Source organism: Delphinus delphis, chromosome 10 (genome assembly GCF_949987515.2).
Source record: "Delphinus delphis chromosome 10, mDelDel1.2, whole genome shotgun sequence".
In the NCBI taxonomy this organism is placed as follows: Eukaryota; Metazoa; Chordata; class Mammalia; order Artiodactyla; family Delphinidae; genus Delphinus; species Delphinus delphis.
Window position 1 is genome coordinate 25,964,362 of NC_082692.2, and position 26,896 is coordinate 25,991,257.

General features: G+C 40.8%; 1 protein-coding gene across 5 annotated transcripts in view; it reads left to right on the forward strand.

The window, feature by feature from the left end:
• The window catches only part of PKHD1 (PKHD1 ciliary IPT domain containing fibrocystin/polyductin), a 435,870-nt gene that overhangs the window by 43,768 nt on the left and 365,206 nt on the right, over positions 1-26,896 (forward strand). For all 5 annotated transcript variants that reach the window (XM_060021687.1, XM_060021686.1, XM_060021688.1 and 2 more), the window contains 9 exons: positions 1,514-1,698; positions 2,598-2,720; positions 3,946-4,051; positions 5,191-5,463; positions 16,186-16,316; positions 19,063-19,198; positions 21,953-22,148; positions 22,858-22,925; positions 24,596-26,188. In XM_060021687.1, coding sequence (XP_059877670.1) covers positions 1,514-1,698; positions 2,598-2,720; positions 3,946-4,051; positions 5,191-5,463; positions 16,186-16,316; positions 19,063-19,198; positions 21,953-22,148; positions 22,858-22,925; positions 24,596-26,188 — 2,811 coding nt within the window. The remainder of the gene's footprint in view (positions 1-1,513; positions 1,699-2,597; positions 2,721-3,945; positions 4,052-5,190; positions 5,464-16,185; positions 16,317-19,062; positions 19,199-21,952; positions 22,149-22,857; positions 22,926-24,595; positions 26,189-26,896) is intronic.

Genomic DNA, 26,896 nt, shown 5'->3' on the forward strand with positions numbered 1-26,896 from the left:
ATTTGGTAAAAACATAGGGGAATCAGAAAGGAGGCTCAGGAGAACTCAAGAATGGCTGTATAAAAATTGGCACATGGGCTTCCCTGGTGGCGCAGTGGTTGAGAGTCCGCCTGCCAATGCAGGGGACACGGGTTCATGCCCCGGTCCGGGAAGATCCCACATGCCGCAGAGCGGCTGGGCCCATGAGCCATGGCCACTGAGCCTGCGCGTCTGGAGCCTGTGCTCCGCAACGGGAGAGGCCACAGCAGTGAGAGGCCCGCGTACCTCAAAAAAAAAAAAAAAAAATTGGCAAATGGTCCAGGAGTCTTCTGTCCTCAAGCAGAAAGATGCTGGACTTGCAAAGAATCTTCTTGGCTGGAGGAATGGAGTGGAGTTTTTACTCTAGTAGGGCAAATTAGGAAAAGTTGATGGCCCCTGGGCTATTGGAGTCTGATAAGTGGGTGAATAAGTTCATCAGAGCCCTGCCTCTATGAAGCCCACTACTGTGCTGTTTACCTTCTCACTAATGAGAAAGCTGCAGCCTGTCTGTAGAGAGACTTTTCCTGCTGTCATATCCTGTTGCTGATATTCCTTACATCACTGCCTGTAGAACAACTGGGGGGAAAGCCAGCCTTCACCTGGCCATTTGAAATGGCCCTCAAATGGCATATAAAATCTTTTCAAAAAAGATGAGAATTTTGTTTGCATTTTGGAAATACAGTGGTATTTCACCAACACTCCAGGGCAGTGTGAGATTCAAAAGGAAAGCTCTTGAGTAGGTAGAAGGCAACCTGGGTTTTAATCTAAACCCCTCTCACTTGGTTGACAGGCTTCTGAATCACACTGGGTTTCATTTTCTTCATCTCCCAAGGCGGTATTAGGATATTTAGATGACCCGCCTCACAGAGATGTTGGGATACCTAAGGAAATGGAAACTTTTGGTAAAGCATGAAACAGCGTTCAAACACAGCAAGGCTTAAGCCCAAAGTGCTGTTATTTCTCTGCGGGGATGTGAGATGGGGAAGCAGGTGGTTGGACTTAAAGGAAATTGTAATGGAGAAACCGAAGTTCAATGCCAACATTCCTCAGCTTGGTTGGCTAAGTTTTTATGGGTGTCAGCTGCTTTGTGCCTTCCCTACTCCTTGTGAAAGGTGGCCGGCCAACTTTTCCCTGTTCACAGGGCCAGCTAAATTTTTCTGGGGAAAACCCAATATTTAATTAGACTTTCAGGGATTACCAGGGTGTCTGGAATTTACATTTTGAGTTGACAGTTGAGATAGGTTTGTCTGATGCGATTGTGTTCTCTGCTTGAGAGATGTGATGCTGATTAAAGGGACCATGATATAAAAAGTGAGCACCTACTTATATTTGCCCTAAAAATGGCTTAACTGGACTGAGGATTTTCTTGAACTTGATGGTCTCTGCATGTGTAGTAGGCATTCTGATGTGTATTCTCTGCTGTTTTGATGATGAGATGCTGCAAGGTGGACTAATTAGTGTCCTGTACGTTTTATATCATGACCTTCTCCCACAGCTGTCCCTGTGCACATCTCAGCTAGTCACCTCCAAAAGCTCTTACAAACCAACGCTGATGACTTCACATCTAGGTACCTTAATGTCAGTGACTTCACTGTGACGGAGGATCTAAAGTCTTGCTATGAACATGTGTGGACTCTCTCCTGGTCCAACCAGGTTGGGGACTTGCCCAGCTTTATAAGGGTATGTATGGTATCCCTTTTGGTTTTGTGGATTTAGTGCTCTGGAGCAATTTTGTGAAAAAAAATCAGAATTATATGAATGAAAACTGTCATGATTTGTGAATTTTGTTGGAATATTCAAGTAAAGGGGTTCAATGATCTTTCTGAAAGTTTTCAAGACGTATTTTATATCTCATATTCCTGATAAAGCAGTTTAAACCCAACATCACCTTTTCTAACTTGATGTAGGTAGAGAAGTTGTTGGTCAGTGTCCAGCATACAATAATTCCACATCTGTTATTGCATAATTTAAGCAGATGTGATTGACTTAGATTATCATGGAGGCAGATGGCACAGCAGAAGGAAGTTTAGGAAAGGATTTGCTGTCTTTGGATAATGACAAAACCAGATGCTCTTGCATATTTAGGGTTTTAAAAAATAATCTAATGATCATCTAGCGTTTGGTTTTATGAAGTGAAACCCGAGATGAAATTTTATTCTTGTTATTTGGTATTGCAGGTCATCTGGTTTTCAAAAAAAATCCTTGGGTGGAGATGGAGGAAGGATAGGAGTCATCTCATGGCACTTGTTTCCAGACATTTTATTTTAATATTTTGGATTGAAAACTTGTAAAATAGAAAAGCACATGGAAACAAAATATCTCAAGACTTAGAAGATCAGTATAGTGTGCATTTTTTTGGGTAACTCTACTTGCATATAAATATTCTTCTAGTCTACTGGGGCTTTCATTAGCCATTACTTACTATTAGGTTACTAGATTTCAAGCCCCTGTCTCTCCATTTTCACTTTGTAGCTATCTGATTATCTTAAACAGAATGTGAAAACACCCTTTGTTATTTGTTTTAAGCAAGATTAGACTTGATTCCATGGCAGAATTCACCAGAACTGTAACCATCTTAGGTATCTGATGAAAACCTAACGGGAGTTAGCCCTGCTGTAACCACTCGTGTGGTATATGATGGTGGAGTCTTCCTTGGACCCATATTTGGAGACATGTTGGTCACTGCCAACCAGTACACTCAGGTGAGAGCGGATGGCCCACCCAAAGTGAAATACTAGTTTCAGGTCTACTGCAGCCCCTCCTGATTTGTAATGTGGACCAATCCTAAAGGTCAGCTTTCTAATTCGCAAAACAGAGAGAGCTGTGGCCGTGCTTTTCTACCTCCACAGGGTATGGAGAGTACGCTGAAAATATAAGTGCTTTGTAAATACAGCATCCTGTTATTATAATTATTGATGCTACTATGGTACCAAAAATAGAGAACCTCTCTAGCTACATATGACTTATACCTCCACACAGTGGCCTTGGAAAGTAAATGAGCTAAGTCAACCCCTTTTCTCTTTAAAATGTCCTTTGCTATTTCCCATCTGCCCATACTCTTGTTATAAGTCATCTGGTTTTAATTAGAGACAATTTTGAAATGCAAAACTATAAAGAATAATATAACCAACACCTGGGTACCCAAATGAGGATTAACAATTGCCAACATTTGATGTATTTATTTTATTTTATTTTTGGTCTTTATGAATAACGTGAAACACTACAGATGAAGAATTTCTTATCACCTGTGCCTTCATGCCATCCCAGTACCCCTTCCCTTATAAGCAAACACTATCATAAATATAGTGTGTGTGCTTTTTAATCCTTATTTTATATGTAGAGATTCAGAGTTCAATCTTTTTCACCTTTCTTATCTCCAAGTATTGTAGAGTTCTATTAGATTAATCTTAGTCCCAGTGAGAGGAAAAGACATATAATTTATTCTTGGGGACCTCCCATTTTAGGATAAAAAAGACCCCAAGCCAAATGTCCAAATACACTCTGATCTTCAGTTACACATCCATGTAGCAATGGTAGAACAGAGGTGCCTACTTCACTGGCATTTACCAGCAAAGACAGGGCTTTTCACAGGAAGTAGGTACTCAGTTGAAAATATAAAGTGATAAAAAGTTCTCACTCAGTTTGAATTTACTTCTATGTGACAGAGAGGGAATTTACTCCAGATTGAACATATTTAATTGCAAAAATGTTAGGTTTCCGCTTATTTACCATCGTTTTAAAAAAGCCTAACATGTTTGGAGTCATGCTTTACAATTTAGGGTCTATTACTGGAAAATAGAAGGAAAAAAAAGAGAATAAGTAAATCATTAACACATTTTAATTTGGGCAAACTTTACAAGTACTTTATTAATACGCTGGAGCATATGAAACATGTACGTTTGCTTTTAATGCTTTTGTCTTTTCCAGGTGGTTGTGCGAGTGAATGACATACCAGCTTATTGTTCAGGTTCCTGTTCCTTCCAATACCTTGAAGGGTCAACTCCCCGGGTCCACTCTGTGTGGTATGCCCTCGGTATGATGTGCACTTGGCATTGAGATGGGCGTGAACTTTATTTTTTATTTTTTTTTGAAGTATAATTGATTTACCATGTCATGTTAGTTTCAGTACAGGGATTCAGTTATATATATATATATATATATATATGCTTTTTCAGATTCTTTTCCTTTATAGGTTATTACAAATATTGAGTATAGCTCCCTGTGCTATACGTTAGGTCCTTATCTGTTTTATATATAGTAGTGTGTATATGTTAATCCCAACCTCCTAATTTGTCCCTCCCCCACCTCTTTCCCCTCTGATAACCATAAGTTTGTCTTCTATGTCTGTGGGTCTATTTCTGTGCATGAACTTTAGACTGAGAGTGACTTGTTGGAGGCCGTGTACCTGGTGATGTGTGGGTAGAAGGTGTGTCCGTTCATGGGGTGGATGTTGAGTGATGCAGCAGAAGGTGAATTTTTTAGCCAATCTAAATGAAATGGTTATGATTTGAAATTGTGGATTTTTTTTTTTTTTTAATTTCTTGGCTGCGTCGTGTGGCACGTGGGATCTTAGTTCCCTGACCAGGGTTCGAACCTGTGCCTCCTGCAGTGGAAGTGCAGAGTCTTAACCACTGGACTGCCAGGGAAGTCCTGAAATGGTGGATTTTTGATGACTTAAAATGTTGGGCTTCCCTGGTGGCACAGTGGTTGAGAGTCTGCCTGCCGATGCAGGGGACACAGGTTCGTGCCCCGGTCCGAGAAGATCCCACATGCCACGGAGCGGCTGGGCCCGTGAGCCATGGCCGCTGAGCCTGCACGTCCGGAGCCTGTGCTCCGCAACGGGAGAGGCCACACAGTGAGAGGCCCGCGTACCACAAAAAAAAAAAAAAAATGTTGTATTCTCTTTGTCCCTTGTTTTGAAATTTTCTTTATTTTTATTTTTTTCCCCATTTTTTGTTGACTAGTGATTTCTCATCACTAGTTTGAGAAAGTTTAAGATGAGGGCTCTACGCTATTAAAATCAATATAGATTCCAATACATGAGTCAGCATTTAATTCCTTGAATTTTGGGAGAGGAAGGTGAGAGGGAATGAACATTTGATAGAGTTCTTGTAAATGGAGTGATATCACTGAGAAACGATTTCTTTCTTTTAATTTCTTTCTTCTTTTAAGATGACATTGACCTACTGGTCTATATTACTGGAAGTGGTTTCTCTGGTGACTCCGAGGCCTTGCAGGTTACAGTGAACAAAACAAGTTGCAAAGTTATTTTCTCAAACCAAACGAATGTGGTGTGTCAGACAGGCCTGCTGCCCGTTGGAGTGCATCAGATTTCAGTGTTGGTGAGACCCTCTGGTCTTGCCATCAATGCCAGTGGAGGAGGCCTCTTCCTAAACGTGGAGCCCAGACTGGATGCTGTGGAGCCTTCCAGAGCTGCAGACATTGGTAATCCGGGGGCACCTGCCTTGCATCTGACCCTCTGAAGCTAGCATTCTTGCCCATCTGCAGGAATCTAGTCCTGCCGTGGAATAAATTCTGTAGTCACTGTGATTCACAGCTTTCTGTTTTCTGCCATCAGCATTTCTTCCAATGAGTAATAGACATTTGAGCCCTTAAATGAACTCACTTGCCACCTAAAGGACCATAGTTTGGCTGATGGCGTCAGGCATCACTGGGTCAATCATTGAGTCATTGGGACAATCTGATCAAATGGAAATGACACTAGGAGGGGGAGTTAGGACATGTGCCTGGGTTTTCAGCCTGCCAAAATCAGAAGTGTGACCTTAGAAGTTTCAGATACTTCTGTGGGACTTAGTTTCCTAACAGTGATGAGGATGGGCACAGGATCGTTTACTGAGTACCTGTTCTAGGTAGTCGCACACCCTAAATGCTTACAGCCGCTGGAAAGGTGGAATTATTATCCACATTTTTTCAGATGAGATAATAGTATTTCTAAGAGAAGAGTGACTTCCCCAAGGCTTCCTGATGGAAAGAGGTGGAGCAAGGATGCAAACCAGGATTGTGGGATGCCAAGGCTCCTGCTGCTTCTACCTCAGCATGCTGTCTTACCCAGGCAATGGGCTGAACAATGCTTAGACCTCTTAGTTTTGAGTGAGATTAAAATGAGCCAACAGGTGGGAAAGTCCCTTGAAAATTAAAAGCATTTGCAAATGTGAAGTACAGGCCTGGCCCACTAGGAACTTAATGGGTGTTTCACAAATGTTTGTAAAATGACGTACACTCGGATACTTGGCTAGCAGTCAAAGCCAACTACCATTTGAGTAGTGGGGTATGGAGAGGTCAGCAGGGCTTGCCAGCATCAGCCCCGTGCATTGGGTCTTAGTGCCATGGCAACCAAGGCTCTCCCCAGGCTTTCTGAGGGACACAGCCTGTTTAAAACAACCCAGCCAGACTGCAAGAATCTCAGGAACACTCATGCTTTATATGTTAATATATGATTTTTAGAGCATAAAAATTTTTCCTTAATGCCTTGGATTTTTGTCATTGTTTATTCTGTTGGCCAAAGATTCGTGGCTTAGAACACTTATTAAAGTAGTGTTTCCTGGCTACAAATTCATTGTTCAAAGGAACAGTTGATTTCTGAATTTACTTGGCCTTATAGAGTAAATCAAGAGGGCTGCTTTTTTCTTCTCTGCACATAAAACTGAACAAGCTTGCCCTTATTTCTCAGTGATTTAAGGAGGGAGCCAGATTGTCTGTGGTGCTCAGAGTGAAAGACCACACTCTATATTAACCCAATAACTATTGGTTTGAGTCTTCCCACCAGATGTATAAGTGGCTTTGATCTTCCTATAAAGTTATCTTTGCAGTTCAGGCCACACCTTCCTTCCTCACTCGACTCCCCCACTGGACTGCAGTTACCTCCAGGGCAGACAGGTGACTCAATCAGCTTTGTCCTCTACACAGAGTGACTCACACAGGCAGACTGGCCAACTGTCCCAGTTTCCTGGGACTGAGGGGTTTCCCAGGATGCAAGACTTTCAGTGTTAAAATTGGGACATGGAACTCTAAGTGCTAAAACTTGGAAAATCCCAGACAAACTGAGTTGAGTTGGTTACCCTGTCAGGGTATGCTATACCAACAATACATGGTGAAGGGTTTGTCTAGGAGGACTGTACACCACCCCTCTGTATTTTAGTGAAAGATGGAAAACTCAGAGAAGGGATAATGTTGGGTGGGTCCAAATTAATCTCTGATATGACTGAGGGGAAACGGAAGGAGAGAGAGATTCTAGCTGCTACTTTATTACTGGATTTAAACTTTCCCTCTGAACCCTTCCTCCACCCTGCCACCTACCTAGTACCAACCAGTATCAGTCAGTCCATCCATCCATCCATCACTCAACACTGACTGAGCCACCCTGCGGAAAGCCCTGTGCCAGGTGCTGAAGACCTTGGTTCTCAAAGTGTGGTTCTGGACCAGCGGTATCTCCATCATCCGGGAGTTTGTTAGAAATGCAGTCTCAGGCCCCATCTCTCACCTCCTAATCAATCTGCATGTTCACAGGATCCTCAGGCAATTTCTATGAATAGGGCAGTTTGAGCAACACCGCTATTGGGGATTTAAAGAGAACCAGGCTGAGTCCTACCAACAAGGAATTTACAGAACAGTTGAGTATGTAATGAATATGTGTAATAATGTGATCAGTAATATTCCAAATCACCACTTGCCCATATGCCAAGTGCCCTTAAAAGGATTAAAAAAAAATATTGGTTCATTTCTGTGTGTTAGGTCCTAAGGTGTGGACGCTTGTGAGGCACTTCAGCTTTCAAATGGGAATGGCATTGTCACTGCCTCTCCAACTTTTAATTATTATCAACAATAATAATGACAAAAATTTATTTAGCTCTTACTGTGTGCCAGTCACTATGAATGTTGAGCATACAATAAATTGAAACAAAGTCCCTGCTCTCCTGGAGGTAAGTGTGTAAGAGAAAAATAAAGCAGGGGAATAGTGACAGAGGGAGTGGTGGTTGTGATAGGATGGTCACTGGCACTGGAGAAATGACAAGGATGTCACTGTAGAGTGGAGACAGGGAGGAAGTGAAGGAATGAGTCCTGGGGAAATCTTGGAGGAGATTCTAGGCAGAGGGAACACCAAATGATAAAATCTTAAGTCAGAATGAGCTCAGCTTGTTCCAACCAAGGAGGTTTCTGTGGCTGGAATAAATTGAGTGAGGGGGGTGGTAGGAGATGACTGGGAGCAGATCATATGGCTTTAGAGGCTATGAAAGGATGTTGGGTTTTTGTTGTTGTTTTTTGGCCATGCCGTGTGGCATGTGGGATCTTAGCTCCCTGACTAGGGATTCAACCTGCGCCCCCTGCAGTGGAAGCTCAGAGCCCTGACCACTGGACTGCCAGGGAAGTCTGAAAGGATGTTGGCTTTAATTCTGAGCGAGACAGGTGCCATTGGAAAAGTTTAAGTGCAAAAGCAACATGATCTGACTTAGGCTGCTGTGTGAGGAGATACTGTAGGGAGGCAAGGATGGAGGCTACTGAAGCCATCCAGGGGAGAGAGAATGTTGGGTTGGACTAGGGCAATATCTCTTAGAAATATGTATTTATCATTTTATTGTTGTTGCTTGTTCCTTGGTGTCCTATCTAAGAAACGATTGCCTAATCCAATGTCACAAGATTTATGCCTATATTTTCTTCTAAGAGTTTTATAGCTTTAGCTCTTGCATTTAGATGTATGATTCATTTTTAGTTAATTTTCGTATATAGTGTGGGTTAGGGGTCTGTATTAGTTTTCTAGGGCTGCTTAACGAGGTACTGCAAACTAGATGGCTTAAATAACAGAAGTTTATTGTCTCACAGTTCTGGAGGCTATAAGTCTGGTATCAAGATGTCAGTGGAGGTGATTCCTTCTGCAACAACCTGTGAGAAAGAATTTGTTTCATGCCTCTCCCCAAGATTCTGGTAGTCTGCTGGCAATCTTTGGCATTCCTTGGGTTGTAGAAGCATCACCCTGATCTCTGCCATTATCTTCACATGGTGTTCTCCCTGTGTCTTTTATGTGCCCAAATTTTCCTTTATTATAAGGACACTAGTCATATTGAATTAAGGACCCACCCTACTCCAATATGACCTTGTCTTAGCTAAGTACATCTGTAATGACCCTATTCCCAAAAAAGGTCACATTCTGAGGTACAAGTGGCCAGGACTACAACATATGAATTTTGAGGGGGACACAATTCAGGACTCATCTTCCTGGTGTTGAGCCCTAGGGTTGGGGTGCCCAATATGTGGCTCAAACCCCTCACTCCCCAGGGAGGGTCCCCGAGCCTGAGATATCCCCCTTTTCTTCTGTGTCCCCTGCTAGGGGTGTGGGTCCTGAGCTGATTGCTTCTCCTCCCTTCCCACCCAACTCTGTGAGGATTTTCTTACAGCCTTGGTTGTAGAAGAACCTTTTTGCCAGCATCCAGGTTGTTTGCAGTGAGTTGCTCCACATGTAGATGTATTTTGATGTGTTTGTTGGGGGAGGTGAGCTCTGCATCATCCTACTCTGCCACCTGATCTCCCCAATTATAACTGTTTTGTAAGGTATTTTAATGTCTGGCAGAAGACCTTCACTCTTATTTTTGAAATTTTGTTTTCTGGCTATTGTTTATTTTTCATTGAATTTTAAAATCAGCATGTCTAATTTAAATTAAAAATTTTTTTGTATTTTTATCATGATTGTATTGATGCTTTAGTTTAACTTAGAAAGGTATGCCACAGGCATCTTAGGTAGCCTCATCCACAAGAGGGCAGACAGCAGAAGCAAGAAGAACTACAATTCTGCAGCCTGTGGAAGGAGAAACCACATTCACAGAAAGACAGACAAAATGAAAAGGCAGAGGACTTTGTACCAGATGAAGGAACAAGATAAAACCCCAGAAAAATAACTAAATGAAGTGGAGATAGGCAACCTTCCAGAAAAAGAATTCAGAATAATGATAGTGAAGATGATCCAGGACCTCAGAAAAAGAATGGAGGCAAAGACCGAGAAGATGCAAGAAATGTTTAACAAAGAACTAGAAGAATTAACAAACACCTAGAAGAATTAAAGAACAAACAAACAGAGATGAACAATACAATAACTGAAATGAAAAATACACTAGAAGGAATCAGTAGCAGAGTAACTGAGGCAGAAGAACGGATAAGTTACCTGGAAGACAGAATGGTGTAATTCACTGCCATGGAACAGAATAAAGAAAAAAGCATGAAAAGAAATGAAGACAGCCTAAGAGACCTCTGGGACAGCATTAAACACAACAACATTTGCATTATAGGGGTCTAGGAAGGAGAAGAGAGAGAGAAAGGACCCGAGAAAATATTTGAAGAGATTATAGTCGAAAAATTCCCTAACATGGGAAAGGAAATAGCCACCTACATCCAGGAAGCACAGAGAATCCCAGGCAGGATAAACCCAAGGAGAAACATGCTGAGACACATAGTAATTAAATTGGCAAAAATAAGACAAAGAAAAATTACTGAAAGCAGCAAGGGAAAAACGACAACATACAAGGGAACTCCCATAAGGTTAACAGGTGATTTCTCAGCAGAAACTCAACAAGTCAGAAGGGAGTGGCACGATATATGTAAAGTGATGAAAGGGAAGAAACTAAAACCAAGATTACTCTACGTGGCAAGGATCTCATTCAGATTTGACGGAGAAATCAAAAGCTTTACAGACAAGCAAAAGCTAAGAGAATTCAGCACCACCAAACCATCTCTACAACAAATGCTAAAGGAACTTCTCTAAGTGGGAAACACAAGAGAAGAAAAGGACCTATAAAAACAAACCCATAACAATTAAGAAAATGGTAATAGGAACATACCTATCGATAATTACCTTAAACATGAATGCATTAAATGCTCCAAGCAAAAGACACAGGCTTGCTGAATGGATACAAAAACAAGACCCATATATATGCTGTCTACAAGAGACCCACTTCAGACCTAGAGACACAGACAGACTGAAAGTGAGGGGATAGAAAAAATATTCCATGCCAATGGAAATCAGAAGAAAGCTGGAGCAGCAATACTCATATCAGATAAAATAGACTTAAAGAATGTTACAAGAGACAAGGAATGACACTACGTAATGATCAAGGGATCAATCCAAGAAGAAGATATAACAAATATATATGCACCCAACATAGGAGCATCTCAATACATAAGGCAACTGCTAACAGCTGTAAAAGAGGAAATCAACAGTAACACAATAATAGTGGGGGACTTTAACACCTCACTTCCACCAATGGACAGATCATCCAGACAGAAAATTAATAAGGAAACACAAGCTTTGAATGACACAATAGGCCAGATAGATTTAATTGATATTTATAGGACATTCCATCCAAAAACAGCAGATTACACTTTCTTCTCAAGTGCACACAGAACATTCTCCAGGATAGATCACATCTTGGGTCACAAATCAAGCCTCGGTAAATTTAAGAAGATTGAAGTCATATCAAGCATCTTTTCCGATCACAATGCTATGGGATTAGAAATGAATTACAGGGAAAAAAACATAAAAAACACAAACACATGGAGGCTAAACAATACGTTACTAAATAACCAAGAGATCACTGAAGAAATCAAAGAGGAAATCAAAAAATACCTAGAGACAAATGACAACGAAAACACGACGATCCAAAAACCTATGGGAGGCAGCAAAAGCAGTTCTAAGAGGGAAGTTTATAGCAATACAAACCTACCTCAAGAAACAAGAAACATCTCAAATAAACAATCTAACCTGACACCCAAAGGAACTAGAGAAAGAAGAACAAACAAAACCCAAAGTTAGTAGAAGGAAAGAAATCATAAAGATCAGAGCAGAAATAAGTGGAATAGAAACAAAACAATAGCAAAGATCAATAAAACCAAAAGCTGGTTCTTTGAGAAGGTAAACAAAATTGACAAACGTTTAGCCAGACTTATCAAGAAAAAGAAGGAGAGGACTCAAATCAATAAAATTAGAAATGAAAAAGAAGTTACAACAGACATCGCAGAAATACAAAGTTTCGTAAGAGACTACTATGAGCAACTCTATGCCAATAAAATAGACAACCTGGAAGAAATGGACAAATTCTTAGAAAGGTGTAACCTTCCAAGACTGAACCAGGAAGGAATAGAAAATATGAACAGACCAATCACAAGTAATGAAATTGAAATTGTGATTAAAAACCTTCCAACAAACAGAAGTCCAGGACCAGATGGCTTCACAGGTGAATTCTATCAAACATTTAGAGAAGAGCTAACACCCATCCTTCTCAAACCCTTCCAAAAAATCGCAGAGGAAGGAACACTCCCAAACTCATTCTAACTCATCATCCTGCTACCAAAACTAGACAAAGATTCTACAAAAAAAATTACGGACCAATATCACTGATGAGTATAGATGCAAAAATCCTCAACAAAATACTAGCAAACAGAATCCAACAACATATTAAAAGGATCATACACCATGATCAAGTGGGATTTATCCCAGGGATGCAAGGATTCTTCAGTATACGCAAATCAATCAATGTGATACACCATATTAACAAACTGAAGAATAAAAACCATATGATCATCTCAATAGATGCAGAAAAAGCTTTTGACAAAATTCAACACCAATTTATGATAAAAACTCTCCAGAAAGTGGGCATAGCGGGAACCTACCTCAACATAATAAAGACCATATATGACAAACCCACAGCAAACATCATTCTCAATGGTGAAAAACTGAAAGCATTTCCTCTAAGATCAGGAACAAGACAAGGTTGTCTACTCTTATGACTATTATTCAACATAGTTTGGGAAGTCCTAGCCACGGCAATCAGAGAAGAAAAAGAAATAAAAGGAATACAAATTGGAAAAGAAGAAGTAAAACTGTCACTGTTTGCAGATGACATGATACTATACATAGAGAATCCTAAAGATGCCACCAGAAAACTACTACAGCTAATTAATGAATTTGGTAAAGTTGCAGGATACAAAATTAATGCACAGAAATCTCTTGCATTCCTATACACTAACAACAAAAGATCAGAAAGAGAAATTAAGGAAGCAACCCCATTTACCATTACAACAAAAAGAATAAAATACCTAGGGGTAAACCTACCTAAGGGGACAAAAGACCTGTATGCAGAAAACTATAAGACACTGATGAAAGAAATCAAAGATGACACAAACAGATGGAGAGATATACCATGTTCTTGGATTGGAAGAATCAATATTGTGAAAATGACAGTACTACCCAAAGCAATCTACAGATTCAGTGCAATCCTTATCAAATTACCAGTGGCATTTTTTACAGAACTAGAACAAAATCATCTTAAAATTTGTGTGGAGACACAAAAGACCCCAAATAGCCAAAGCAGTCTTGAGGGAAAAAAATGGAGCTGGAGGAATCAGACTCCCTGACTTCAGACTATACTACAAAGCTACAGTAATCAAGACAGTATGGTACTGGCTCAAAAACAGAAATATAGATCAATGGAACAGGATAGAAAGCCTAGAGATAAACCCACGCACCTATGGTCAACTAATCTATGACAGAGGAGGCAAGGATATACAGTGCAGAAAAGATAGCCCTTCAATAAGTTGTGCTGGGAAAACTGGATAGCTACATGTAAAAGAATGAAATTAGAACACTTCCTAACACCATACACAAAAATAAACTCAAAATGGAGTAGAGACCTAAATGCAAGACTGGACACTATAAAACTCTTAGAGGAAAACATAGGAAGAACACTCTTTGACATAAATCACAGCAAGATCTTTTTTTTGATCCACTTCCTAGAGTAATGGAAATAAAAACAAAAATAAAAAGACAACCCTCAGAATGGGAGAAAATATTTGCAAACAAATCAACGGACAAAGGACTAATCTCCAAAATATATAAACAGCTTATGCAGCTCAATAGTAAAAAAAACAAACAACCTAATCAAAAAATGAGCAGAAGACCTAAATAGACATTTCTGCAAAGAAGACATACAGTGGCCAAGAAGCACACGACAGGTTGCTCAACATCACTAATTATTAGAGAAATGCAAATCAAAAGTACAATGAGGTATCACCTCATACCAGTTAGAAAGGGCATCGTCAGAAAATCTACAAACAAGAAATGCTGGAGAGGGTGTGGAGAAAAGGGAACCCTGTTGCACTGTTGGTGGGAATGTAAATTGATAAGCCACTATGGAGAACAGCATGGAGGTTCCTTAAAAAACTAAAAATAGAACTACCATATGACCCAGGAACCCCACTACTGGGCATATACCCAGAGAAAGCGATAATTCAGAAAGACACATGCACCCCAGTGTTAGTTGCAACACTATTTACAATAGCCAGGTCATGGAAGCAACCTAAATGCCCATTGACAGATGAATGGATAAAGAAGTTTATACAATGGAATATATACAATGGAATATTAGTTATAAAAAAGAACGAAATTGGGTCATTTATATAGACGTGGATGGATCTAGAGAGTGTCATACAGAGTGAAGTAAGTCAGAAAGAGAAAAACAAATATAGTATATTAACGCATATATGTGGAATCTAAAAAAATGGTACAGATGAACCAGTTTGCAGGGCAGAAATAGAGACACAGATGTAGAGAACAAACATATGGACACCAAGAGGGAAAGTGGCAGGTGGGGTGGTGGTGGTGGTGGTGGTATGAATTGGGCGATTGGGATTGACATGTATACACTAATATGTATAAAATAGATAACTAATAACCTGCTGTATAAAAAATAAATAAAATAAAATTCAAAAAGAAAAAAAAAGAAAGATATGCCACCTTACAATGTTCACTCTTTCCGTACATTTACTTTAGTTTTCTTATTTAAGTTTTAACTCATCTGTTACGTTTGTCAGCAGCATTTCAAAGCTTTCTTCACATTTCTTCATACTCTTGAATTGTTCTTGTCAAGATTGTTTCCAGATATTGTATCTTTTATGTTGCTAATGTATGTTGGCTCTCCCTCAATGTTATTCTTTAACTTAGAAGTTTATTGTAGTCTTGTCCTGAATCTTAAGGGCATGTTTATATATTTAACTTCAGGGTAACATTCCACTTAGTCACATGCTCCTGCAAGAGTTTCATCAGGTTGTATAAATTTCCTTTCTCACCCTGACACATTGGGGAATGACAACCTTGCTTCTGTGGCCTCTCCCCACTGGCATGGGATATGTGTCTCTATTTGGTGGCTTCACTGCCTCTTTTATGTCCCTTTCTGGAAAGATGGCAGACCAGAATCGTTGCTGATCAACAATAAGTGGGCTTCCTGTCCATCAGCTGGATCAAGGGCTGGTCCTCCAAATGGTATTGTGTGCCGTGGTATCAGTGCGATTGGTGCCATTCCTTCTCTTACTGACGTTTGTGGTGAGGAGATGGGGGTTTCTGTGGTTGCTCCTCCTCAGTGGTCAGTACAGAAATCCTGGCAGCACTTGGTGACAATGACAGTCCCTTCTATATCATTATGGAGACCAGAACATAGTCTGTGTGGTATCGAATCACAAAGCTGGAAGGGTTAAGGCTGTCATTTAAAGATGAGGGAGAGGGAATTCCCTGGTGGTCCGGTGATTAGGACTCTGAGCTTTCACTGCTGAGGGCCGGGTTCAATCCCTGGTCGGGGAGCTAAGATCCTGCAAGCCGAGTGGCATGGCCAAAAAAAAAAAAAGTTGAGGGAGATGAGGACCAGTGAACTCAGGGACAATAATGCAAATGACCTGCTCTAAGTGGTAGAGCAGTCTATAGCCCTGACTCTGGGCCCCCTGCTCTATCTACTGTCTTATACTTGCTCTCTTATACTGGTTTCTTGGGAAGAGAGTTTGTTTTATAGAATTGGCAGGGATGATGTTCAGAAATCTGGAGCAGAAGCAGTTTCCAGAGACCATCTATTGATACTCTACTTCTCTGTTCCACGTCTGTGTTTTATCTCTATGTTTTAGTCTTAAATATCTCCTCCTCTCTGCCCTTCAGTCACTGTATCTCCCATCTCATTTAGTAGTTTATATTTTTAACTTTAGTCTTTTTCTTCAGTTTGAACATGCCTTGTGTTTTGACTAAGGAGTTTCATATTTTGATTTCATTTATTTCTCTTGTGGATAATTAATTGTTGTCTGTCTGTACGGCTGTGTGTCCTATCTGAAAATGCTGCTTTTGTACAGGAGGGCTCTGGGCCACCATCCGAGGCTCTAGTTTGGAAGATGTTAGCCTGGTTTTATTTGGATCCCAGTTTTGTGCCATTAATGTCACCACAAGCAATTCACGAAGAATTCAATGCAAAGTTCCACCCAAGGTAAGTGGAATCTTTTGACATTTCCTCTCTGAGTGAGTGACCATTGTTAACGTGTAGTGTAAGGTTCTCAGTGAATCGTTCCTTAGAACTAAGTTAACTGACATGACGTTTTCATTATGAGAGCATGCTTATGTTGCTTACATGGAAGCACTTCTGTTATGAACTGGGAAGCTGACCCCGCCAATGGGGCTTGTAATTAGCATCAGTTAATTTCTTTTAAAAGAAGACAACCAGGCAGTCCCAGTCCATACTCTTAATGAGTATTAGTGCCACAGAATAAATATATTTACCTAGTGCACATTCTGAGTGTTGGTTTGCAAGACATATATCTTAGAATCTCGCTTCTTTCTCAAGTAAACAAATAACTTAGTTTTCATTAGCAATTTTGTTTTCTGGCATGGATGTGACTGGTGGAACTTGGAATCCTCTAGAATGTCTGGTTCCTATGAAATAGCTTCCTAGTTAGTCCCTACTGCTTCCCTTGTTTCTTAAAAACAAGTCCCTTAGCTTTCCCATCCCTCTTCAGCTGGTGCTATCCCATAGATGGCATAAGAGTTTTTGGTCCAGACCCTTCCCTGGTGCTGTGGGTGAGAGTCATGCTCACAGCTGAAATTGAACTTCCTATTCAGAGTTCACTTCAGTGACATCAAGATTCCTAGCACATCCATGACCCCCAAAGAAGGCTGTCTGCTGAACAATAAAGATCTCTGGAAGAAGAGAGGGTTCAGAGTAATCTTTGATCTCTGGTCCCATATTTTTATCTCATCCAGTTATTCAAATATTATGAAATGTTAGCTTTTATATATAAACTGCATGCAATTCTAATATGTTTGTGTTGTAATTTGTATATTTCCCATTATTGGACATTTAGATAATTTCCAAAATTTCCTGTGTACTTACTATGTGCCAACAACAGCAGCACAGAGGTATAAAGCTTTTGACATGGATATCCAGTTGTCTGAAACTCATTTTAAATAATACTCTCACCATCGCTGTGTGGGTGTCTGATTTCTGGTGCCTTGGCCAACATTGAGTATCAGCACTTTAGCTATATTTACTATTTTAGTGGGTAAAATTTGTACTGTTTGAATTTCTTTTACTAGAGAGAATAAAAATTAGGAAAGCCAACTTTTAATTGAACAAAGCAATACATGCAAAGTTCAAAAGAAAATAGTAAGACAATCATACTCTCTCGTACCCACTTCCCCATTCTTCAGTCCCCCTTTCTGAAACAACCACTTTAAATTCCTTTGAATATAGTTACAGTGTCATTTGTTGGTTAAATCAATAAACCATATTTACATTATTAAACAATTTGAATGATACTGACAGAATCAGGCAATATATATTTTTTATAGTTTGTCTTTTTCTTAGAGTTTTTTACTTCATAAATTTATTTATTTGTTTTTTTTGGGGCTGTGTTGGGTCTTCGTTGCTGTGCGTGGGCTTTCTTTAGTTGCGGTGAGTGGGGGCTATTCTTCGTTGTGGTGTGTGGGCTTCTCATTGTGGTGGCTTCTCTTGTTGCGGAGCACGGGCTCTAGGCGTGTGGGCCTTAGTAGTTGTGGCACGCGGGCTCAGTAGCTGTGGCGTATGGGCTTAGTTGCTCCGCGGCATGTGGGATTTTCCTGGACCAGGGCTCAAACCTGTGTCCCCTGCATTGGCAGGCGGATTCTTAACCACCGTGCCACCAGGGAAGTCCCTAGAGTTTTTTTTTTTACATGTCTTCCTTATTATAAAAATCCTCTATAAAAAATATTTCATTATATCAGTTGCTCTTTTTTCTTGAAGCTCCCTCTTCTTCTGCTTCAATCTAACTTGTGTTTTCTAGATTTATTCTATAGGTTTCATCCTAGTATTTCCCTTGACTGCTCTCCTGAGTAGCTTCACTGTTTCTTGGAGTATTTTTTCTCTTTTTTTGGTTATTGCTTATTTTATAAGATAATAGCCTTAAGAAATACCCCAAGAAAGAAAATGTGGGAGGGAAGTTTTCTTAGTACTTAAATATCTCAAAGTACTCTCACACTTGATGGGTAGTTTAGCTAGATATAGATGTTTATTTGAAATTGCATTTTTTTTGCAGAACCAATTGGTGTGTTAATTGCAAATCATTCTTCTTTACTCTTTAATCTGTTGGATGCTGCACTTGCCTATTCTAAGCACTTGTCACTGTGAGTGTGTGTGCATGTGAGAGAGACAGAGACAGAGAGAGACACAGAGAGGCACAGAGAGAGACTTCAAAGTAGCAAATATAGTCTTTAAAAACAATTTTCTTGAAATTAACCCTTTAAACTAATTCTGTATGGACTTTGCTCAACTCAGTCTTATTTACAGAGTTTTTATTTTTTAAAAACTATTTATTTTCCTTAATTTTTTGGCTGTGTCGGGTCTTAGTTGTGGCACACGGGATCTTCGTTGAGGCATGTGGGACCTTTTGTTATGGTGTGTGGTCTCTTCGTTGCGGCACCCGGGCTTCTCTCTAGTTGTGGCATGTGGGTTTTCTCTCTTTAGTTGTGGTGCAAGGGCTCCAGGGTGAGTGGGCTCTGTAGTTTGCAGCACATGGGCTCTCTCGTTGAGATGCAAGAGCTCAATAGTTGTGGCGCGTGGGCTTAGTTGTGCCGCGGCATGTGGGATCTTAGTTCTCCGACCAGGGATTGAACCCGCGTCCCCTGCATTGGAAGGTGGATTCTTTACCACTGGACCACCAGGGGAGTCCCCAGAGTTTTGATTTTAAAAATTAATTTTTCAGGGGGAAGATGGACCTACAGTGAATGTGACTGTGATCAGAGGGGACCATTCTGTGGTACTTCCCAAGGCATTTACTTACGTCTCCTCTTTAAATCCAGTAATTGTGTCTCTCAGCAGAAACAGAAGCAGCATAGCAGGTAAACTACCTGATCCTGTAGGATCTTTTTAGCTTACAGCACTGATTGTATAAAAAGGCAAAACAATGGCCTATTAATTTTATTGAAGATAGTATTATATTTTGGATGGAAGTTATTTTTCTGAAAACCTGGAGACTGATTTTGTCCTCTTAGCCATCATTGAATAAATTTCCTTATATCTGTTTTTCTCTCTGTAAAATTGGGACCATTTCTATCCTGAAAATGACATGGGAATTCGAAGTTAAAAATTCAGTAAATATGTATTGTGTACCTACTATGTGCCAATAGTAATAGCACAGACATATAGTAGACATTAATCTTTGTCATTAATTTATAGAATTATTAGCCTCAGTTTACAGATTAGGAAACTAAAGAACAGAGAGAATAAGTTACTTGTTTAAGATGTTACTTGGTAGTAACAATCTGGTAGTAAGTACCAGAGTGGGGATTTGAACTCAGGCAGTCTGGTTGCAGATTCCAGGCACGCAGCCACTTACAGTTTATTGTAAAATAGCATTTGGGGCAGCAGGTCCTTTTATAGCAGTTATTAGATATGATTAGAAAATAGTATATTCTGATTAACTTGTTCCTTGAGTGACATATATATAAAGAGTGTATTATTTAGCATCCAACTACATGAAATGATTTAATCTTTCTTTGATGATTCAGATGATATGACTGGATGGAATTATGACAATTTATTATCACGTCATAACATATAGATTTGGAAAAGTAGCAGGTAGCACTGTGTTCTGGTTAATTGGGTGCCAGTTGACAGAGTTTATGGCAGACATGTCTAAGGGTTTATTATACAAGACCATCAAATTTCCTAAAGAAACAGCCTGGACTCAATTTTTCTGGTACTATTTTCATTTTCCATTGCTCAAGAGTACATAAAGGGAGGTGTCCTTTAGCTTCTCAATATTATTCAGCTCAGATAGTGCAGAAGAAGAATTTGCTGCCTGAGGCGACCAAAGTGTGTAAAATTCCTTAGTGGTATAGATTCTTCCCAACGAAGTAGAAAAGGGAGGAGGGAGCTCCATGTTCTATTCAGATTTCAGTGATTTTGGCTCTTAATAAAATTTCCCACCTATAATGAAAAGAATAAATACATTGCATCAGTGCCTCAAAGGCATCTCAGATTAGCTTGACAATTGACCAAGAGCCCAAGGAGATCATGTTATTGATATATACAACATGATGCATTATTTGCAGGATTTACACTTGCAATGAGATCTTTCTACAGGCAGAATAAAGAAGAACTTGTTATAAAACCCACAGTGAGTGGTGCCCTGTTGGGAAAGTTTATGTTGAAAGTTGGATGGCTACGTATCTCCATCCGGGAGATGCTGATGCTGATGATGACAGTAGAGCCAAGATGAAATCAAAGAGAAAAGAAGAGGGGCAGGGAAGGAGGAGGAAGGATTTGATGTGAGAGACCATTAGTGTGATTTTTGCTGTCAGCGCCCGACCTGAATGAATTCCAGCTCAACCACTCCTTGGGCACAATACTTAACTTCCTTTATCTTTAGCTTCTCCAACTGTTAGGTAGGAATAAGTCTTTCAACGTTATTGGGAAAAATGGAGATAAAGTATCAATAGGTAAAAGTACATAGCCCAGGAACTAACACAGAGTAGCACTCAATAAATGCTTTATTGAAGTGAGCACCATTATTCTGCCAGATACTGGGTGTTGTATAAATGGGCCAAAGATGGCCTCTCTACATTGGCCCCATGTGGTTTCCTTCTTCACAGCAGGCTGGGATCCATTAGCTGAAAAGTCCGCCAGTGCCAAATTCAAATTCACACACCTAATTGTTTTAAATATAGCCCCAATAAGCAGATTTTCTATAACCTTTTAGAGCCTATCTGCTTTACATACCCTGCGAAACTTCATTTAACATCTGATAGCCATATCTGTTCCTCTTGATACTCAATACATATATGAGATAAAATGAAGTGTCCGTAGTATACATGGCATTTTAGTAGAGTTGCTAGTAAACTAAAAAGGCATTGAGATACAAGACTGGACTCAGGCCCTCACATTTCCATTAATCAGCTCTGAGACCTGGGCTACTGAGCCTTAGTTTCCTCAAAAGCAAAATGCCAATCCTGCTAACTGCCCTGCATATGTTATCAGGACAGTGTGAGGGTCAAATGGGATAATGTGGGTGAAAGGGCTCTGTAACTGCGAATGACTGCGCTCATGTATAGCATTGCTACAGGGCTCGGCGCATAATCAAAACAGAGCTTTAGACTTCTATCTTCAGAAAAGTAGAGGCTACAAAAAGGACATGGGGTGTTATTTTCTGGTTATGAAGACCATCATAGCTACTTGATTTGCCTCTGTATGGATATGAATTAATGCCTCTTGTGTACAATTGTCCTGACAATTTTTTCTTTCTATGCCCTTGAAGTTATAGGCTGTAGCTCTATTAAATGAGTTGTAAGTTTCATGATAAAAATTAGGTTGGCATTAAAAGCTTTTTCAAATTATTTTTATTTGTTTTGGCCACACTGCACGGCTTGCAGGATCTTAGTTCCCTGACCAACGATCAAACCTGGTTCCAGCAGTGAAAGTGCCAAGTTCTAACCACTGGACCGCCAGGGAATTCCCGGCATTAAAACTCTTAATCAGAGTATTATGCACAGGGCTAACCACGTGTTTAATCTCAAAAGCTAATCTTAGAATTGAATAAACGGTTGAGACCACAAATCCACTTCACAGGGGCTAATGGATTCTTTTCAACACAGGAGGTGAGACCCTTTCCATTGGAATGGTGCTGCCAATGAACCACACGGATTTGGATGCCCAAGTCCACATTGGGGACACCAGAGCTCGGGTCCGAGCGCAGGCAGCTCAGGGCCTGGAGGTGGTGCTGCCCCCGCTGCCTGCTGGGCTCCATGGAATCTCAGTCTCCATCAATGGGGCCCACATTCATGCACAAGGGTGAGGTGGACCCTTGCCATTCATTTTAAGTCTGTTGATGGTCTAGCGATTCAGTTGAGGAATTCTAGTTTTGAGTTAGGTCTTTATTTTTTCTTCTTCTTCTGAAGTTAAAGGATAAACATATGAGAACCCTAAAATTTGAACAAATCTTGGAGACCCTACAGGACAGTTCACTCTCAAGACCAGTTTTTGGCTTACTAGTTGGGGAAAGGAGAACTTTCTGGAACTAAGATGTCATGTCTCTCAGTTGGGTTGGGGTGAGGTGGGATGGGCATCTCTATGTAAGGAGGAAGAGTCTGCGCTTAATAAGAGATTGTGATTTCACTAAGACCTTTAATAATAACAGTGTCTTGGGCTTTGAATAAATGGCTTCAATTACTGCACAAGCCGTGCTCAGTCCTCTTTACCCTGAAGTCCCCCTGCCCAGTATTTCTCCAGAAGTTCCCTTACTTCATTCCAGAAAGTAGCTAAACTCTATGAGGCTGATGTGCCCACTTGATATTGGAGCAGGAAAATATCCCACTTAGCTTCTCTTCTTCACGTTTCCTTCCTTCTCTGGTGGACTGTGCCCCTCACCTGTGCTCTCCATCACAGCCCCCTTTCTTTCTTCTTCTCCCCCCAATACATACATCTCGGCTGTCTCGTGCCTTCTTTTCTCTTTTTTTTCTGACTCTCAGTTATTTCATGACCATCTCCCCATTTTCTATAGTGTGGATCTTCACATCCAGTACATCACAGAAGTCTTCAGCATCCAGCCTTGCTGTGGGTCCGTTCTGGGTGAGTGGCTTTGACCTGACTGGTATTATTTATTCAGCAAGTCTACTCCCTGGATATTCAGAGTTTGTTCCTGGTGAGACCAGAGAAGGGGCTGCAGGGAGAGGTGCTTTCCCCTGCACTGGGAACTGAGTGATGTACTTTGGAAGGTGTGAAAACTCAGGATCCCTTAGCCCAGTGAGTTCAGGAAATTAAAGAATTTTTAATTCTTTAAAGGAGATGTGCCTGGTTTTCTTTTTTCCTAATGGAAGGAGGCTGAAACATCTAAAAAGTGGCGCATCTCGAGTACATATCACTGAATCACTTTGCTGTACATCAGAAATGAACACAATATTGTAGATAAACTATATTTCGATTAAAAAAACAACAGTAGTAAACGAGAGAAGAGCTTCCTGAGTTAGCCGTTTTGATACTGCATGGGCAAGGGCAAGAGGCATGAGTCTTTGATGTCTTCGCTTGCTCTAGGGATGTAGATGAAGGACGAGACAGAGTCAGAAGCACAAATGTCAACATGGGAGATGTCAGGACAGGACAAATAGAGAAATCTAGAAAACTACTCATTTTCAGAAAAAACTGAAAGCTATGTATTTGCCTGTGATAATCATTGTGATAGTGGATGGAATAACACATTATCCTTTAAAAAATTTTTTTTGATTGGGGTATAGTTGATTTACAATGTTGTGTTAGTTTCAGGTGTATATCAAAGTGAATTAGTTATACACATACATATATCCACTCTTTTTAAGATTCTTTTCCCATATAGGCCATTGCAGAGTATTGAGTAGTTCCCTGTGCTATACAGTAGGTACATTCTCCTTCTTGAACATAGTATAATCCTTTTTAAAGCTGCTTGGCTATACCACTGATTTGGTAATGATAAGGGGTACGTTGCCCCCATCCCTGTCCTGAAGATGGGATTTGATTGTGCCTCAACTAGAAAGTGAGACGATGTCTATGAATACAGCAGCAAAATTACAAGCATGCTTCAATGTTTCAGTTCTTCTTGATATGTCATATACACACACACACGACTACATAATATATGGAATACTGGAATATTACATAGAATAATATAGAAGATAAGTAGAAGACTTCAACAAATTAGATTTTTCATTAGTAAGTTTAATATATATAGAACAGTATACATATATACTACATAATAACATAGAGAATAATACGGAATATTAGGGCAGATAATACAACAGATGACAAGAAGACTAAAGAATTTGATTTTTCATTATGTATATGTTGTATACATATGTATATGAAATATACATATCCTCTTTCTACATAATAATTTGTAGAATCATATAGACTGACATGTTAAGATAATATAGCAGATGACAAGAGCACTTCAAGAAATTTGATTTTTCATTAGTGTCCAAGTTGATGGAGGTTTCTAAGGATCTATAAACATACTTGGAAATTTTGTCTTAAATAGTATAAACATTGCTCTTATAGGACAATTTATATTGTTTTACTATCATGTGAAATATAGCGCATCTGACTCCTGCCAAAATGATCACACATCAACATTGATGGGTGAGGTGAGATACTTTCACTAACACTTACCCCACCTTTTACTTGGTCCTGCTGGGGCTCACACAGGGGCTGTGAGTTCCTAGTTCTGAAATATCAGCTTTTCAGTTTTATTCTCAATATTTGTGCTTTAGGTGGAACCATCCTCAGCATCTCAGGAAGAGGGTTCAGCAGCGACCCAGCTTTGGTTTGGGTGCTCGTGGGCAATCGGTCCTGTGACATTGTGAACTCAACGGAGACGAACGTCTGGTGTGAGACCCCGCCAGCCCCCCTGCCTCCTGGTGCCCCAGCCCCTGTGGAGGTCTGGGCTGGCAGCCGGCCCTTCCCCCACCAACCTTTGCCAAGCCTGGTGGGGAAGGGCTTCATCTTCACATATGAAATGGCAGCAACCCCGGTGGTCACAGCCACGCGAGGAGAAATCACAAATCACAGCCTGAGGCTCTACGTGGAAGGGCAGAATCTCTCCAACTCAGAGGTCCTTCTGGGGAACTTGAGCTGTGATGTTGAGACCCAGTCTCCCAGTAGCAACACAAGCCTGTCTGGGTGCGCTTTTCCTCTTCACAGTTTGGAGGCGGGCATCTATCCTCTCCAAGTACGTCAGAGGCAGATGGGGTTTGCTGACATGTCTGCGGTGCCCCAGCAGTTTGTGGTGTTGCCTCAGATAACAGCCATTTCCCCAACACTTGGGTCCACTTGTGGAGGGACAGTACTCACGGTGAGGGGCTTGGCTCTTAATTCCAGCAGGAGGTCAGTTCAGGTTGACATTTCAGGTCCTTTCACTTGTGTGATTTTGAGTTTGGGGGACCAGGCGGTCCTCTGTCGGATTACCCCGGTGGGTAACCCCGTGCCTGGCGCTTCCTTCACCCTGAATGTTACTGTCCTGGTTAATGGGCTGCCCAGCGCCTGTCAGGGGAATTGCACTCTTTTCTTGTGTCAAGAGACAACTCCTGTCATGGACGCCTGGACCACAAGCATCAGTGGGTCTCTGACCACAGTGCTGATTAGGGGTCAGAGGTTAGGTACCGCGGCTGATGAGCCAATGGTGTTTGTGGATGATCGCCTTCCTTGCACTGTGACTTCCTTTAATACAACCCACGTGGCGTGTTGTATCAGTGGCTTGGCCCCAGGACCCCACTACCTGTCGGTTCTTCATACGAGATATGGGTATGCTTGTTCTGGTCACGTTTACAGACACTTCCACATTTTGCCTCAAGTGTTTCATTATTTCCCCAAGAATTTCAGCCTCCATGGTGGAAGCCTCTTGACCTTGGAGGGTACAGCCCTGAGGGGACGGAACTCCACTTTAGTCTACATTGGCCAGCAGGCCTGCCTGACTGTGAACCTCAGCTCTGAGCTCATCCAGTGCACTGTTCCTGCAGGGAATGGCTCCGTTGCCCTGGTCATAGAGGTAGATGGACTTTCTTACCAGGTGGGCGTCATTGGTTACAGCGACGCCTTCACCCCCGAATTGCTCTCAGTTTCTCAGACTGATGACGTCTTAACGTTTTCAGTGGCCGGGATCTCAGGAGCTGCGAACGTTGACATTTTTATTGGGATGTTCCCCTGTGTGGGTGTCTCTGGCAACCGTACTCTTCTCCAGTGTGTGGTCCCATCCCTTCCTGTCGGGGAGTACCAAGTCAGAGGTTATGACCACCTGAGAGGGTGGGCCTCATCTATCCTGGTGTTCACATCCAGAGTGACCGTTACAGCAGTGACCGAGAACTTCGGTAAGTCAGGCAGATGAGGCAGAAGAGCTTTCTTTATATAAGTGGATCAGTAGCTCCTGTCCCTACTCTGTGAGGTAGGAAATCAACGTCAGTCTGAATGACAGAAGGAGAGAGAAGCCGGTTTTCCTCTTAACAGCCCCAGCTTCCTCCTAAAACTTTGTCATGCTCCATTTATGAGGCTTTGTTTTTTATCGAGGAGATTGTGCATATTCTCTAAGTGTTTGATTGTATTTTAATTTGATACATTAACCCGCTTTAATTTGTGCTTTAAGTAATACCGTTTGTAAGAGCTCATAATTTGATCATTTAAGTAGAACATAAATGCCTTCATTTATTTTTAAACCTATCTGCCAATTTGAATTGTTTTAAACTTATTAAATATGATTAATTTTTATCATTTTGTACTATTTCACAGATGAATTCATACTCCACCAATAATAAGCCAATTGCACAGTATGATTTCATTGGTTGAACTTTTTCTTCTTTTAGATGTATTGATATTTGCCTTGCCTTTTCTTCCAGTGATGGTTTGGGTTTCTGTCCCCTTAATGTCTTACTACACTTGAGATAGCTCAAATGTGATTGTGATGCAGAAAGGTTAGAAGTAATTATGGGAGCAGGATCCTAGACTGATGAAGTACGAACCAAGCCATTTCTTGGAACAAATATGTCTGGCCTCAGCTGGGCGGGATGCTACGGGGATTGGGG